This window comes from Coregonus clupeaformis, chromosome 19 (assembly GCF_020615455.1).
Source record: "Coregonus clupeaformis isolate EN_2021a chromosome 19, ASM2061545v1, whole genome shotgun sequence".
In the NCBI taxonomy this organism is placed as follows: domain Eukaryota; kingdom Metazoa; phylum Chordata; class Actinopteri; order Salmoniformes; family Salmonidae; genus Coregonus; species Coregonus clupeaformis.
This window is the reverse complement of record NC_059210.1, coordinates 13071595-13088964: the sequence shown is the minus strand read 5'-3', so window position 1 is coordinate 13088964 and position 17370 is coordinate 13071595. Positions and strand designations below refer to the sequence as shown.

The 17370-nt window shown below is 43.5% G+C and overlaps 1 protein-coding gene across 2 annotated transcripts; it reads right to left on the bottom strand.

Annotated features, from left to right (window-relative positions):
• Positions 1-1502: 1502 nt before the first annotated feature.
• On the bottom strand, positions 1503-14739 carry LOC121531665 (eukaryotic translation initiation factor 4 gamma 2). 2 transcript variants are annotated; one of them, XM_041837028.2, is made up of 22 exons: positions 14527-14739; positions 13675-13783; positions 12718-12776; positions 12208-12273; positions 11815-11940; positions 11415-11517; positions 11149-11280; positions 10882-10948; positions 10631-10782; positions 10340-10450; positions 9939-10121; positions 8631-8766; positions 6973-7142; positions 6601-6699; positions 5862-5975; positions 5566-5670; positions 5182-5397; positions 4671-4929; positions 4216-4420; positions 3700-3971; positions 3361-3482; positions 1503-3077 (listed from the first exon to the last, which is right to left on the bottom strand). In XM_041837028.2, the coding sequence occupies exons 3-22, from the start codon at positions 12756-12758 to the stop codon at positions 3012-3014; spliced, it is 2745 nt and encodes a 914-aa protein (XP_041692962.1). In that variant the 5' UTR covers positions 12759-12776; positions 13675-13783; positions 14527-14739; the 3' UTR covers positions 1503-3011. The 2 variants fall into 2 exon arrangements, with proteins under 2 accessions (XP_041692962.1, XP_041692963.1); XM_041837029.2 differs by having other exon boundaries at positions 3700-3950.
• Between the last annotated feature and the right edge of the window lie 2631 nt (positions 14740-17370).

Genomic DNA, 17370 nt, shown 5'->3' with positions numbered 1-17370 from the left:
CAAGCCCTGCTGAGACTGAGGATGTCCTCATTTGGACAGCATAACCTTACATGCCACCCCAGGCTTTAAGGCTCTCCTATACAGTCGTCAGATAGACCACACAGTTTGTGAATTAGAATATCCACTGTGATGTCTTCTCTGTCTCTGCAGGGAGCTGAGTTCGAGGCGCAGGGCATTGGTAGCGGAGGAGCAGAGTGAGAAGGCCAGCCAGGCGAAGCAGGAAGCTGACCAGGAGAGGCGGCTAGTGGAGAAGGAGAGGCAGGAGCGCACGGCCGAGTGTCTCAACTGGAGGGAGAAACATCAGGCTCTGGCAGACATCTTCAAAGCCCAGGAGGACCTCACGTCTCAGAGGCAGAACAAAGCAGTGAGTCAGACTCAAACCCCTTCTGCAGCACCAAATGTATCAGCAATAATCCTACTTATGTCTTTCAGTGGGCTATGCTGTTTGTTTAATGATTATCTGGGATGTCAATCAGGTCCCATCACAATAACTGAGGTAGTTGAGATGTGTTGAGAACAAGGACAGACAATAGCGCCATCTAGCTGTGGACCAGCTAGCTATTGGTTATTGTCAGGCCTAGGATAAATTCTTACTTACTCACTAGTTGTCCATTTGATTTATGTTGACTGTTCTCTCCCCAGTGTCAAGCTAATATCAAAAGCTTTTTCCTCTGCATGACGGAAAGTGACCAGAGGGTGAAGATTCTAAAGAACCAAGATGGCACTCCCAGGAACTTCACAGTGAGGGTTTAACTGTCATTACACAGAACATCACTATAGGTCAAGTAATGATGTTGGTGCAAACTGAAGGCTATTCTATACTCCTCCTTGCCCTGCTGCAATCACCTTCGCTCTCTCTCTCTTAGGAAGGGGATCCAGTCTTCATCTCCACACCAGAGCCTGGGGCTGAGGATGCTGACAGGAGCTCATCCAGGTAACCAGGATGCCTGGAACATTTTTTATTTTGTAGAATCCTAGTAAGGTTGTTATTTTCCATCCCTTGAATATGTTGTTCCAAGTCAGGTTCAGTTTACCTGGAATAGACAGTCAGAGGTACAGTACTGCCTGCTTCCTTTTCCCAGGAGCATGTTCAGAGTATCTGCTCCGCGAGTGGGAAAGGACCTGGGTCCATCTCACTTTGGTGACCTGTCTCCTGCCATGGGAGGGGAGCACGAGGCTGGGCATCCACGGAGAAGCAGGAAAACGGTGGAATATTTCTGGATCCCAACAGATGAGGAATGACGGCATTATGCACATTGTTCAACACTGACGAGTTACAACCCACTTCAGAATAGCCACCATTGTTTTGTTTGTTAATGCTTTTCTATTTACTAAGGGAAAAAAGGGAATGTGTCATTTAAATGTGAAGAGTAGTCAACTTTCATCATGCAAAAGATGAAACAATGAATCATGATCAGCATGAGAAAATGGAACGTGAACACCATTTATAAAGACATTTGTAATAGTTTGAATTAAAAACAAAATAGTGCAAAGGACAACAATTTAAAGTTTCAGTGCTCAAGTATTGGACTTTATTGACGGTTATGCAATATAGGTGCACAATACTCATCACTTGAATACAACATGATCAAAATCTATTGCTTTCTAAATTCACATGGCTTGAGAGCACATTGGCTAATCGTGTTGGGCAAAGTTAAAATTGTATTTCTCATGATTTCATTAAGAATCGAGTTACCGGTCTGATGAGCCTTTTTTCCCCCGTTCTACAAGGGGACAATCGAAGCAAGATTACTCTCATGTAAACCTTTATTCACCAATAAAAAAACAAAAAAACAGGATCAAATTAATTTGGTTCCAAATTTCTGGTTTGCGAAACAAATCAAACATATCGTTATACTTTTATAAACTCAATCTGCTGGGGAGAATATATTCCTGAACCCCAACTTTGACATAAACTGCAGGCAAAAGGGATGGGGAGAGGTAACAGCGTTGAGTTATCCAACTCAATTTAAAAAAAGGTTACTTGTTCTTACGTTCTGAAACGTTCTTAAAAACTAGTGAACCACATAAGGGGAGCTTCGTTGGAAGTCCAATCGGGGGTTGTATTGTGGAAGTAGACCAGGATATTCATAAAGTCTTCTGCATTTGCTTGGGCTTTCTGGTATACGTCTCTCTAAAAAAGGATCTTCTGTATCCCTGCACGAAACACAAAGCCCATCTAACTAAGAGGTAGAAACAGACAACTTTTGAAACATTACGGCAGCACACCAAATGATTAACTTACACTTTATATGATTCCATGTTAACGGAGTATTGCAACCACTCAGGTATGACAGAGGGATGTGTGTGTCTTAAGTCTACAGCTTGCTTGGAAGGAATAGGTTCCCCATATACACAAAATGTAACATGTTCCTCATCAGCGACAGGGCATTGAAGAGCACTTTGGTTTAAAAAAATAAAATGGGAGAATGTATTTCAGATAAGCGTCAGTTGATCAAACACACAAAATCCATGGTTTACTAAAGTTGACTCACTGTCTAGATTGGGCATCTTTTGGATGGCCTTTAGGGAAAATACTTGAAGGCTAAAACTGGTGTCAAATACAAGCCTTTTCTTCAAAGGGGATTATAAATAATACCTAGCAGAAATGCAATACTGCTGTCACAATGAGTAAATATAGCCAAACTAACTACGTGGTCACAGTAGGAGTAAACCTACAAAAGTACAGATGTAGTTTGAGTCAGTCCATAGGCTACATTCAACTCATATTGCAGAAACAGGACCCAAAACAAAATCAACCATTAAGGTGAAAGGGAAGGTACTATAAAAACAGGCTTCACTAGCCTATATAGAACACAGAGACAGATGGTTATCTAATATGCCCTGATAACATGCTTGGCTTTATATTGCAGGACATAAGCAGTCTCTGGCAGTGGTTATGTTCGGTAGGAGTTTAATAATAGGGGAGGTGATGGTGGTAACAGATATCTGTACTGTATGTTAAAGTATGTTTCACTACTCTATGGTGCCTGACGGTTCTGGTTGGTTTCTCAGTCAGCCTCTTCTTCTGACTCCTCTTCCTCAGCTGTTTCCAGCCAGGTTAGCCACTGGTTGACCTAACAGGGGAGAAAGTTATACAGGGTCATGTTAAGGCAGTGTAGCAAAATGTTAAGCAAAGGATAACGAAAATCAGTGTTATTGGACAAGTTCAGGTAGTAGGCTACCTCCCCGTTTCACTCAGTTTCAACATGCTTTCCACCAACTGAAAGCAGCCCTGTTGTGGTTGGTAGCATAAAGACTTGCATGATTTACTCGCAGGAGAATTAAGGACTGGGTCCACATGTTTTAGTGTATTAGCTACCCATGGGTCAAACGTTAGATTGTTTCCAAAACAATTACCTGGAATAAAGCTTTTCCTTTTCCAGGGAATTCTTGGGTAATATCTTCTTTCCATGCTAGGAAGGCTTCTTCTTCAATGATCTCCATGTCGTAGAAGTGGACATAGTAGCGCAGCAGCATGCCTGAAATAAATACAATACACCATGACATCTCTACCACAGTATGCAGCAGAGACATAGTCGCACTGAAGTCAAGACAGTAGAATATCCTACTCCCATGTCCAAAAACTATTAAATAGATTCAAATCTTGATCGCTGACAACTGAAGGAAAAAAACAAGTGAATGGGTTTCCACCACATTGACACCAAATGATTCAGTGGTGTGGGGCAGTTAACCTACCTTTGGGGAAGTGGCTGGCGTTGCAGTGCACCTGCAGGGCGTACAGGGCGGAGACCTGCAGCTGGGGCTGGTCGTGTAGGAACTTCTGCATGACTGGTTTGAAGGACAGCAGCAGCTGCTTCTCCTGGTCAAGCTGTTCTTTGGAAGGCCCCGCCGCCTGCTCCTCTCCACCACTGCCCTCCTCCTCCTCCTCCTCCTCCTCCCCCTCCCCCTCTACACAACACAGCTCCCCTGAGATGTACTGCAGGAAGCTGGGAGGAGAGGGGAAGTGTCTTAGAGTGGGCGGCAGCAGTAAGAGCAGGGTGAAATATAAATGTAGACTTCTGGGACTATTTGTGTCTTGCCCCACCCCAGGGTAAATGAAAGTATACTTTTTTTTTTTACTGCTTGAAAGGATGATTCTATATTGTGACAATATTGGGCTTGAGCCTTGAAGAAATACCTTTATTCAACCATAAGCAGTCTAAATACAGCCGAATTAAAAAGCAGTCTCCATCCTGGAGGATCAGTACCTACCTGGTCATGAGGATGTTGACAAAGCCCTTGTCGGTGTGGAGCTTGGGGGAGATGTTGTCTTTGATCCACTTGTAGATGGCCTGGGGAGAGGGGTCAGCCTTGATCTGCAGCAACAGATCCTTCTCCAGCTTCAACAGGGGGAACAGGAAGCTCAGGCCCTTACCCTCCAGGATCTCCAGCATGCGGTCCTTGTTCTGGTCTATCTCTGGAGGACCAGAACGGACAGACCGGTCAGATTAGCCATAGCGTCACTTACATGGAAGATGAATGTGCTGCAGTCTCTAATGATCACAATGTGAACAGTATCAGCAGTCTTTCGTTGGTCATCTGTGATATCAAGTACAGTTAGCCTAATGATCACATGACAAATGTATCATCACAGTGAACTGAAAGACATTTTCAGTCACTGAAGCGCCTTTAGCGGGAGTATGTAGGAAGGAGGGTTGTCTACCTACCGGGAAGCATCTTCTGCATGTTGACCTTGCTCTGTTGAAAGAGGTCAGTGAGCCACTCCTTGTCCTTGAGTCTGGCAGTCTGCTGCAGGCAGAGCAGGAAGAGGGGGAAGTGGGTGCCGTTCTCCAGAGGTTGGGCCAGCTCAGCCACACTCACCAGCTCAGATATAACGGCCCGGGCTGCAAACTGGGCCAGGTACGACTTGACCAGGGGAACATCCACCTCGATCTTAGGACACTGGTCCAGCACGTTGAGGAAAGCCTAAGAAGTGATGGAGGGAGAGAGACCAATAAAGTCAGGCCAAAGACATTGGTGAGAGGAAAACAAAGCTTTATCAAGCACATTAAAAGTATGACAATTTGACCCACGTCTGCCAAACTAAATCCTAGTTGTGTGTATTTTACATCACTGATGCTATTCCAAAAGTAACATGGACAGAGAATCAGACAATCATCTCCTAGTGAATGTACTGTAGAACTAACTGTAATCCACTTGCTAACTGAAGACACGTACCTGCATGAAGTTCTCCCCGGTGATGAGGCCCTCGGTACGTAGTGTGTGGATGAGGGTGCTGACGTGCTCCTTGTCGTCGTCAGACCGGTCCAGCGACACCACGATGACCTTACCCAGCATCTCCGGCAGGAAGTGCTTGGGAGCCTTCATTTCTCTGATGCCGTTCACAGCTTCATCAATGTTCTTGCTGTTCAGGTACTCTGTCACAACGGTCTCCTAAAGGGTGGTTGAAAGCGAGCCTCGTTAGTGTTGCATCAGTGCCAATGGTATGTCATAATAATAAAGCATCATGATACCAATGAGATCTACATTTTAGGAAACAGTACCGTTGCATAAGGTTTTATCATATTTGTCAAGTCACACGAGTACAAAATGGTTGCCTACTGTCATTTTGAGCAGCTCTTCCCTAGCCGGCGGTGGTTTCTTGCTGGTCTTCTGAGGTTTCTCCTGAATGGGAAGAGGGTTGCTTTTGAGGCCGAGCTGTGGAGACTGGGAGAGAAGGGAGAAGCCTAGGTCAACTACACTGGAACATCCAACAGGACAAGCCCCCAAAACCTCAGATGGAATCAGGGTTGGGGTCAATTCCATTTCAATTCAAGGAAACTGAAATTGACCCCAAACACAGTTTGGAATGCTGGGGGGTTAAAAAAGGTGAGGGTTTTTGCTGTGCTCTGTCTTACCTGTCCCATAGGAGGGGTGTTGGTGCTGGGGGGGATCATAGTGGGGATCTGGGGCTGCAGTTTGGGAACCTGGTTCTTGTTGAGGAGGAAAGACTGTGCCGGTCTCAGGCTGATCTACAACGCAGAGAGGGGCGATGTGAGGGGAAACAGTAGCAGAAAGGTTAGCATGGCATCTTAGAAAGGAAGATATTCTGAGATTAGCAGAATGTCATGCCCTCATGTCTCAATCGCAGTCAATGGACCAGATACCTGCTGTAGAGAGAAGAGCAGGATGGAGGGAGTAGGAGACGAGGGAGAAAGTTTTATTCCTCAGAATAACGCATATTTTTATAGTCTGCTTGCTTTGAGTAGACCAAAAACACCATGGAACAAATGTCTTCCTTTACAATAAGACGTTTAGGGCTGGTTTCATGGACACAGATTAAATTGAGTCCTGGACTACACAGTCATTTTTTACATTTTAGTCATTTAGCAGACACATATTTTTATTAATTTTTTTCATACTGGACCCCCGTGGGAAACGAACCCACAACCCTGGCGTTGCAAGCGCCATGCTCTACCAACTGAGCTACACGGGGCCTACACTCTCCATGGAAATTCTACAATGAGAATGCTTTTTAATCCAGGACTAGGCTTATTCTCAGTCAGGCAAACCAGCAGTGTTTTAACTTGTACTCTATAGTCAGAGCGGTTTTCCTCTGACTAGGAATGCGGCCAGACGGGTGGTGGGTTCCTGTACCTCGTCTAGGTTGAGCTGTCCCTTCTTGCTGAAGCGTGGAGGCATGTCCTTGTTGGACTGGACCTGCTGGTTCTGGTTCTGAAAATGCTGATTCTGCACCTGGATACAGACCAGACAAAGAGCATCAATAGGTGGCAGTAGCGGGAAGTGTAACATGTTTCCTTTCCACAAGCAGGAAGAAAGGACAGATCATCTCTGTTGTGGATACATGCCCTGAAAACAGTGTTATATCTATGCTGAAGGTTGACTAAACCATGAATCTGGCCAACACGCTCCTGTTCTTAAAAACATTAAAACTGCATTAAATCAAATTAGCTAATCAGATCCGATGATTTACTGCTAGTTTGATAAGCATCAAGGCTGCTAGATTACCTGGTTGGACTTGATGAAGGGCTTGTTGGCGCCCATTTCGAACTGCGACTGTGGTTGGGGGGCGGTGTTGTGGCTGCTGTTGCCGTTGTAGAGCGGGTTGGAGCGATGACGGCCCATAGTGGGAGAGAACCGGTCCTGAATGACCCCCGGGCCCGTCCCAATCCCACCGCCTGAGACAGTTTAGGAGGAGTGACAAAATGACATCTGGCTGTCACCGTTTTAAAATTGCTGATCAGCAGAAATGCTCCCCTCAAACACTGTCAGACAATTAGTGTTTAACAGATGAGACCAGTGGGGCATTTAGCAGGGCAACGTTTTGGAACGCTCAGATAGAAATGTGTCATCTGGAACAGGGGTTCTCAAACCTTTTGGGTCCGGGGACCCCTTTTGTGATAGCATATTCATCAGGGACCCACATGGTACTTCGCACACTATCAATACCTAAAATATATGTTCTGTTCCAAATCTGTGAGTACTTTCATATTTATACTGCCATTTATAAATGAGGACATGTGTGGTCTTTTACTGGAGTTGTAATGCTGTACACAGCTGTCCTTAGGACTTTTGCAGCTGAAGTTTCGTATTCAAGGGTTTAGATCACCTATCCAATTTGTAAACATGTATCATTTTTCTTAAGAGTTTGTCATTCGTTACAGTGTTTGTATTAGGAGTTATCAAAATTGCTCGACGATCCACAGGGTTATGCAGGCTTGTTTGTTCAAGCACAGTGCTACCACACCCAATTCTCCTACTCAGCTGTTCAAAAAAGCCTGCATAAACCAGTAGCTTGTCAAGAGCAATTGTGGCCATCCCTGAATTCTATTTACAAAGTTGACTATATCTGATGAATGTACATTTGGTTGTACATTTTATATTTAGTGATAACTCACTTTTGTTTACAGGTAACGTAGTACTTTCTTCAGTAAACTATAAGGTACATTTTCATGTAAATAGTTAACGGGTACATTATTATTTGTGTTTTCCAGAAGCTTGCTCGATTGTCTTAAGAGAGAGATCAGGGAATGTTTCCCCAGTTTACTTCATATTGGCTGAAATGGGTTTCTGGTTTTCCGCTTCCCTCTGGAAAATCACTACATTTCTCGGCATTGTTTACTTTTACTGCTGTGTGATGTTGTAGTATAATGTCGCATAAATTACCTTCCGGGGGAAAAACCCATGGAAATCAAACAACTATGTTTTAAGTGAGAATATGCATTGGTCTGAAGGAAATTCACATGAGCACCACAATGCCTATTCCACCCATGCTCTACCAAGGTTTTTCCAGCACACAGCTGACCTACTACAGTAGCTATGTTGAGAAGGTTTGAATCCTATGCAACCTGCATACACAGTTTGAAACACAATACCAACATAGCTACTGTAGTAGGTCAAAGCTGTGTGCTGGAAAACATTGGTAGAGCATTGTGGTGCTCATGTGCATTTCCTTCCCTTCCCCTCACTTGTTTTTAATACACACATCTTTTTTTTATCTGGCCGCAGACACCCTGCAGTACCTCAGTTTGAGAACCCCTGATGTAGAACAAACATGCCTCTCTGACATATAGAACAAGGAATCATGTCGGCAATTCTATTTGCAACGTTCGACAACTGAACATGGCCCCAGACAGGGAGCTATACAAAGCTAAGCCCACACCTACCTGGCATTTGCCCAAACATGTCAGCCAATCCCCCGAGAGTCTCCATTTTCATGCGGTTGGGCATGAAGGGGCCTTCCAGGAAGAAGTCCATTTTCATCCCCTGAGCCATGGTCGCTGGGATGAAAACACCCAAATCCTGTGGAGGGAGAAAATAGACACTCCAATGAGCTGGGCTCAAAAAGGCCTGAAACACAACGTATTTGTTGGTTATTGATGCTGTAGCTATATAGCCATGGGCATTCTCTGCAGTCCATCACTCTTAGATGCACTGAGCGACTCCTGACATCTACTAATGGAAGCATGTTATCACTCAGAAGACCGATTTTCTCTGGTTTCTTTTAAAAGAGAGACATGGTGGGGTTGCCAGGAAACTCCAGTTATAAACAAGCCTAGGGTTGCTGTAGCAACTGTAGTTTGGCCTGAGAGACCACGGGTAGGGCATCACAGGTTCAGAGAGTGCACACCAACTAAATGCTACTTTGACTTAGATGGTTGTATACACAGACTTTCTCAATTTGTCTTTCATCGTGTCCATTTTCCTCACCTCCTTAACTGTATGATAAGGTCCATGGTCTCTCCCCCTCTTGAGGAGGCGAGGAAGCAATGAATCGCAAAAAGACAGATTGAGATTGAACGACAGACTCTCACAGTCCATAGTTTCAGTCCGGTCCACACTAACTTGCATCACCGCCTGGTATGGCAACTGCTCGGCCTCCGACCGCAAGGCACTACAGAGGGTAGTGCGTACGGCCCAGTACATCACTGGGGCCAAGCTTTCTGCCATCCAGGACCTCTATACCAGGCGGTGTCAGAGGAAGGCCCTAAAAATTGTCAAAGACTCCAGCCACCCTAGTCATAGACTGTTCTCTCTGTTACCACATAGCAAGCGGTACTGGAGTGCCAGGTCTAGGTCCAATAGGCTTCTAAACAGCTGAACTCCTGAACAGCTAATCATGGCTACCCGGACTATTTGCATTGCCCCCCCCACCCACCCCCTCTTTTACGCTGCTGCTACTCTGTTTATTATCTATGCATAGTCACTTTAACTCTACCTACATGTACATATTACCTCAATTACCTCAACTAACCGGTGCCCCCGCACATTGACTATGTACCGAAACCACCTGTATATAGCCTCCCTACTGTTATTTTACTGCTGCTCTTTAATTATTTGCTATTTTTAACACTTTTATTTTCTTAGAACTGCATTGTTGGTTAAGGGCTTGTAAGTAAGCATTTCACTGTAAGGTCTACACCGGTTGTATTCGGCGCATGTGGCAAATACAATTTTATTTGATCTGAACTCACTTTCACTGCCTCCTGGCGGATCTGGTTTATGGTCTTTGGTCCGTTGTCGATGAATGCTTTGCGGGGGATCCAGTTGTTGTCCCGCAGCTCCACAGTGTCCTGCAGCAGGAAGCGGATCCTGGCGGGCAACTCCTTGTTGTTCATTAAGGATAGCATACGGCCAAAGTACTGGTCCATTAAAGACTGGGGAGATGGACAGTGGTGTTAGGAGACAGGCACATACACTCTCACAATCGCATTGGGCCAAAGTACTGATTGATTTAAGACTGGGGGAAGAGATTAACAGTTATGTCATGACAGAGAGCGAGACACACATACATGAGAGATACATACTGCTTGGCTGTGTGCCAAGAGGAGCAGTAGGAACTACAGCCAGACTGATAGAGGAAAAGAGAACGTACCTTAGCTTTGTCATGGTCGAGTCTAGGCCCCACTGTTCTCATTATCTGACAGAGGCACTCCACATCCTCCCCCATATCCTTGAGCTGGACTCTCTTCTTCTTTTCCAAAAGCTGGGGGGAGGGGGATGACAGTGTTAAACAAGTGACCCGTGCCAGTCGAAAATGGAACTATGAAGACTGTCAAGCATAGCAGAACTCATTCAAGGACAGTTGTATCGGAAGTTGTCAAACAATGATAAAAAAGGTATGCAAAACAAAATCCAAAAGAACTAGACAAATGGTGGAACGTACTGTTTTGATGCACTTATGAAGGATAGATTCATGGATGAGGTCGAGTTTGCCAAGTTCCGAGATGAATTTAATGTTTCCAAGCATCTTGATCTTGGCAATGGCACGCTGCTCCTCCTCCTCAGAAGTAAGAGGGTTGTCATGTTTGTCATAGACTAGGGGAAGAAAAAATGAGTTAGTACAAGTACAATGGTGAGTTAATGGGTGGTCTGCCTTTTTCCAAACGAGCCGTGTACGAGAGTAGTAGTACTCACTTTCAACATTTCTGCTGCGGTTTTCAAATTCATCTTGAAGCTTGGAAATTAGAAGTCTTCTGAAGGTCTGCAAAATCAGGACAACATTTGAGTTCGAACAGCAGGACCAGTGACATTCGATATAGGCACTTGGACATTAAGAAAATAAATATTGTATTTTCTAGACGCTAACATACAACACATAAAGATTACCACACAAGTTGATTAAAAGACAGAACTGTAAGGAAAATACAGAGTGGAAAAAATATATCCAAACTTGATGCTTACAGTGCTCTGCTTTTGGGATGTTTGGATCTCAGATGAAGGGCCATCAAAGTTTGGTGCGTCCTCTGCCAAACGCAGACATAGCTGAGCATAGAGCGAGCTATACTTGGGCTCTTCTAAGGCTTTGTCTACAATCTGGACAGGAGGGAGGAGAGAGAGAAAGAAGACTATTAAAAAAAATTATATGAGTCATACATGGAGGATGCCAGGGAATTATGAAACACATTTGCAAAGAGCAGACAGTTAAGGGGAAACAGAGCCTTACTTACCAGCAAGATGATTGCTTTAAGGACGAGTTTTGTATCTACGCCCACGTTCAGTAGCTCAAGGCATAGCTTGTCAAACTTCTCAGGCGTGAGCTTGTTGAGTATGCTATGGAGGAGAAGAGGAGGAGCGGGGAAAGGAAAGAGGGGAAAGAACAGGAAAATGTCAAGTCAGGGGTACATGCCTAATCAAGAGGAGTTGAGAAAGCAACAAGCTTTGCTTGTTAGCCAAATGAAAGACTTTCAGTTCTCTGCTCTTGTAAACATCACCTGATAGAGAAGCATATGCTCATGCAGGCACCAAGGGCACAAAGCATAAAACCAAATCACACACTGAGAACATCTTGTGAGGTGATTACGCTTAAACCAATTGGTGACCAAATTGCGTTCCTTGACACTGACTTACCCCCTCACTTTCCTGAAGATTGCATCGTGTCGCTCTTTTTCATTGCTGGAGTTGGCATCTCGTCTAGTGCTTCGTGAAGGAACCCATTTCGGAGCGCTGTGCCCTGGGGGTTTCCCCAGGAACTCGCTGGAGTAAAAGAGAAAGGAGACTGTTGAGCTCCGGCACCAAGTGATCACACTGGCCACCAGTACATAAAGGTGACAGAAAACACACTGAGGATTACATGTATCATTCCAAAGAGCATAAACTCCACTCAGACACATAGGCCTCTAGTTGACATACAAAAAAAGCCTTATAGCTCAAACGGGGAAGATGGCTCCTGCACAGAGTTTATTATTTGTGGATCCTTCTTAGGGATGGCTTCTGGGAATCATGCCTGTGTGGTAGGCCTACCTGTTGCCGACAGTCTTGGGATTGTGCTGAGGTGCACCCCTAACACCTCCTCCCCCCGAAGAAGCACTGTTAGGATAAAAAGAGAACAACATTCAGTATGCAAGACCATTGCACAGGAATTGTCAATGTTTTACTAATTGAAAAAGTTGCTAGCAGCTTCACACCCCTCTATATTCCAATAATGTCCTGTAAGTGTAAGCTAAAAAAGTGCTTGTGATTTAAGCACCACACGGTTGGTTCCCCAAGATGTCAATACATAGTCACCCAGAGCCTTATATTTGGATACAAGGCTCTGTTGTCATCAGGACTTTAGCCTACTTCAAGCTTAAGTTACCACTGTTACTGTCAAGGAGAATCTGGAAACACATAGGCCTATGTCAGCCATAAAGATATGACAAATCACAATGGATTGACATAGGACCGCGTTATCATCACCATAGTAATATCACCACTGTGGATCGGAACACTTATTATTTACATTCAACATTTTGAGCATAAAGAGTAACCCACTTTTCCTTGTTTTTGCTTTGCTGAAGCCATTCTTGTTGCATAATATCCACGGTCTTAATCTTCATGGAAAGCAAGTACATACATTATTACTAATTATCACATTAGGCAGATCACATTCTTGGGATAACATAGCCTACCCCTGGATGGGTAAGCCAGTGAGGCCAAATAAACATATGTTCACAAGTCATAACGATTCATTGCAATATTGACTGTGAAACAATGGTGGAAATACAGAGAAATTCAGTCTTGCCATCCCTGGTTCCACCTAATCCAAAAAGCTCAGGGTGTGGTGCAGATTTCAATATCAGTACATCCGAAATGGTAGTGGCGTTTTAGTGACCCTGCAATCTTTATGTATAAACATTGCTAATTACAATTGCCAACATACAGAGAGGACACAAAACATTTGTCATGGTCAATTGTTTGGGAGCTGGCTGGTATGACATTGTGCACATTCAGAGAGGAGTAATAATCTTATCACAGTCAGTGCTATACTATTTTATGTTATACAGTGTCAGTTTTACCAATGTTTTAGTCATGGCTTTGAATGTGGTTTGACAGCCTCCTGACCTGACCCTGAAGCCTTTGGATGACATCAATGTCAAGTGACATGTTTGGAAGATCTCTGTGGGGCAGAGACTATACTGTTGGATTGCTGTACTATGGTGCATTTTGCTACACCCACAATAACATATGCTAAATATGTGTATGTGACCAATAACATTTGATTTAAGAGCAGCAGCATACTGATCCATTTGGGTGGGTAGCTTCTGATCGGCAACGGGCTGCACGCAATAATGTACTAGCTATGTACTTCCATACAGCTTAAGGCTGGGGTATGATGAACAAATATCACAGCACAGAGTGGATGCTGCTGATGAAACCCCATTGTGTCAGTAGCTATTTGGAAGTGTCCCCTCATTTTCTAAAGGGTTTCCTACCGAGGGAAGAACATACCTGAAACGAGAAGCACCCCCTTCTGCAATCACACTCTCCACTTTGGCGGCTTGACAACGATGAATCTTTAAAATAATAATAATAATAGGGAGGGGTGGCGAAAACGGTGCTGTAGGAGAGAAAGATATGCATCATACATGAACGTTAGTATCATGAGTTGCATACGCTACCAAAAATGACAAGGGCTGTCCAACTAATTAGCCAGCCGATAAAGATGGCTTCGACGGCTGTCTTTGTCAAGCGCAACAAAGCAAAGGCTAATTAGCTAACGTTATATACGCCAGGACTCCCTGTCATGGCAAGTTTTTCAATTTGTCGCTAAAAACCTGCTATTATTTGCCATTTATTCATGATACACACGTTTGTTCATCAATTGCGGAATAGTGAATGTGTACACCAAGATATCAGAAATTGGTTATTTAGTTAGCTAATGTTAGCTTGCGCTAGCTCTAACTATAGAACTAATGACTAGAACCGGCTTGGAACCTTCAATGGGGACGCCCGTTCTATTTATTCTTATTTCTACTGGTATGGCTCTACCGTTAAGTAACCAGCAAGCTAGCCTTGGGCTTGAACGTAACTAGCTAGTTAGCTAATAGGAAGTGTAATGTTCTGCATATTGTGTTCAACTGCTGGTCATGTGTCAGACATTAGTGTATAACAAAGATGTTCGTAATATTTCAATATTTGTCTATAATTAGCCGGTAACCGCATGGCTGCATTAAAACATGACCATGTTATTCCATCACGACGCCATTTTATGCAGTAATCAGCTGGCGAGGCTATCTAGCTAACATAGGGTAGCCATTTTAGATAAACTGGTGCAAATTTGTAAGGAAATTGGAATCTTACCTTTACTAAAAGAACTTCAGCTTTGTATTTTGGGTGGGCACAAAATAAGAAATGTTAAGTCTGAAAAAAGAAAAGGTAATTTGAAAGCGTGAGACAGCCAATGATATAAAGTACGACAGAGTAACTAGCTGAACATACACTTCCCCTTCGTGCTAGAGAAGAAGACTAAAAGGTAGCCTATCTACGACGTCATTCTAGAACTCGATCTGTAGGGGCCGAAATGTCACAATATGCATTGTTCACGCAATTCGTTGCTATGTATCTTTTAGCGAATCACAACTAAGACATATTTTAAAGGCAGCGCCTACATTTACAATTACCCAATGAGAGTGGCTATCACATAAGGATAACCGCCCCTTGTAGTTGATTGACGTACATTTCACTCAGCCGCAGTGCAGGGAAAGGGATTTGAAGTTTATGAAATATACAAGAAACAGCAGCAGTCCGATAGTGTACACCCATTTTCTTCCTAGGGGCAAGGATGAAAAAGTGCACACTGCTCTTTTTTAAAACACGTTGAAGGTGGATATGATACTCGTGAACGCACATTTCGAGTAACAGAGATGGTCAAAGTGTTCGTTTAGTTTAGCCTAAAACTAGGAATGACCCTGATTTGTAGAATGAGAAGTTGTCAGTATCCCTCAGTCATCATCACTAGTGGTCGGGCAGAGCTAGGTCCACTAGCCTATCTCAGGCTGGGCTCCGTAAGACAAATTCAACTGTTACTGTGATAAATGATCAAAATGCATTGAAACCAAAGTCTGATAGGCCAACATCTGTTCAGTGGAGCAGGAGAATATCATTGTGCTACCTAGTCACCTGTATTCTAGGATGGAGCACTAGAGCAGGGCTCGCCAACCCTGTTCCTGGATAGCTACAGTCCTGTAGGTTTTTGCTCAAACTGTAATCTAGCACACCTAATTCCTTTTAATTAGCTGGTTAATAAACGGAATCAGGTTAGTTACAACAGGTTGGAGTGAAAATCTCCAGGAGGGTTGGAGAGCCCTGCACTAGAGTATACTGTAGCCAACCAGACAACCATGAGTGCAAAAGTCCTTATAAAGCTGTCATGTGTAGCAGGCGTAAGTGCATGAAATTAATTCAGAGTATATGCAAATGTAGCGGAGAGCATCGGTGTAGTAGAGTGAGTGGATCCGGGACTAGCAGGGGGCACCACTCAAAATGTACAGCAGCTCCTCATCAGTGGTGGAAAAAGTACCCCATTTTCATACTTGAGTAAAAGTAAAGATACCTTAATAGAAAATGACTCAAGTGAAAGTCACCCAGTAAAATACTACTTGAGTAAAAGTCTAAAAGTATTTGGTTTTAAATATACTTAAATATCAAAAGTAAATGTAATTGCAAAAATATACTTAAGTATCAAAAGTAAAAATGATTTCACATTCCTTATATTGAGCAAAGCAGACGATTTTTATTTTTTGTTTTGTTTACGGATAGCCAGGGGCACACTCCAACACTCAGACATAATTTACAAACCATAATTTAGGGAGTCTGCCAGATCAGAGGCAGTAGGGATGACCAGGGATGTTCTCTTGATAAGTGTGTGAATTGGACCATTTTCCTGTCCTGCTAAGCATTCGAAATTTAACGAGTACTTTTGAGTGTCAGGGAAAATGTATGAAGTAAAAAGTACATTTTTTTCTTTAGGAATGTAGTGAAGTAAAAGTAAAAGTTGTAAAAAAAATTTTAAAAATAAAAGATAGTGGTATTTCTACTGAAGTACTTCACAAACTTAGTCTCTCTCTCTCTCTCTCTCTCTCTCTCTCTCTCTCTCTCTCTCTCTCTCTCTCTCTCTCTCTCTCTCTCTCTCTCTCTCTCTCTCTCTCTCTCTCTCTCTCTCTCTCTCTCTCTCTCTCTCTCTCTCTCTCTCTCTCTCTCTCTCTCTCTCTCTCTCTCTCTCTCTCTCTCTCTCTCTCTCTCTCTCTCTCTCTCTCTCTCTCTCTCTCTCTCTCTCTCTCTCTCTGTGTAGAATTAACAGCTTAAGGCAGTTATACATTTTAAAAACATTACAATACATTCATAACAGATTTCACAACATATTAAGTGTGTGCCCTCAGGCCTCTACTCTACTACCACATATCTATAACACAAAATCCATGTGTACATGTGTGTATAGTGCGTATGTTATCGTGTGTTTGTATGCATGTGTCTATGTTTGTGTTGCTTCACAGTCCCTGCTGTTCCATAAGGTGTATTTTTATATGTTTTTTAAATCTAATTTTACTGCTGGCATGAGTTACTAGTCATGGCTCTATGTAGAATGACGCCAGGACAGCGGAGTCACTCACCACCTTCCGGAGACACTTGAAACCCCACCTCTTTAAGGAATCCCTGGGATAGGATGAAGTAATCCTTCTACCCCCCCTTACCCCACCCCAAAGAAAGAAAGAAAAAACATATTGTAAAGTGGTTATCCCACTGGCTATAAGGTGAATGCACCAATTTGTAAATCGCTCTGGATAAGAGCGTCTGCTAAATGACGTAAATGTAAATGTAAATGTAGTACTGTGCACCTCCCATAGTCTGTTCCAGACTTGGAGACTGTGAAGAGACCTCTGGTGGCATGTCTTGTGGGGTATGCATGGGTGTCCGAGCTGTGTGCCAGTAGTTCAAACAGACAGCTCGGTGCATTCAACATGACAATACCTCTCATAAATACAATTAGTGATGAAGTCACTCTCCTCCACTTTGAGCCAGGAGAGATTGACATGCATATTATTAATGTTAGCTCTCTGTGTAAATCCAAGGGCCAGCCGTGCTACCCTGTTCTGAGCCAATTGCAATTTTCCTAAGTCCCTCTTTGTGGCACCTGACCACACGACT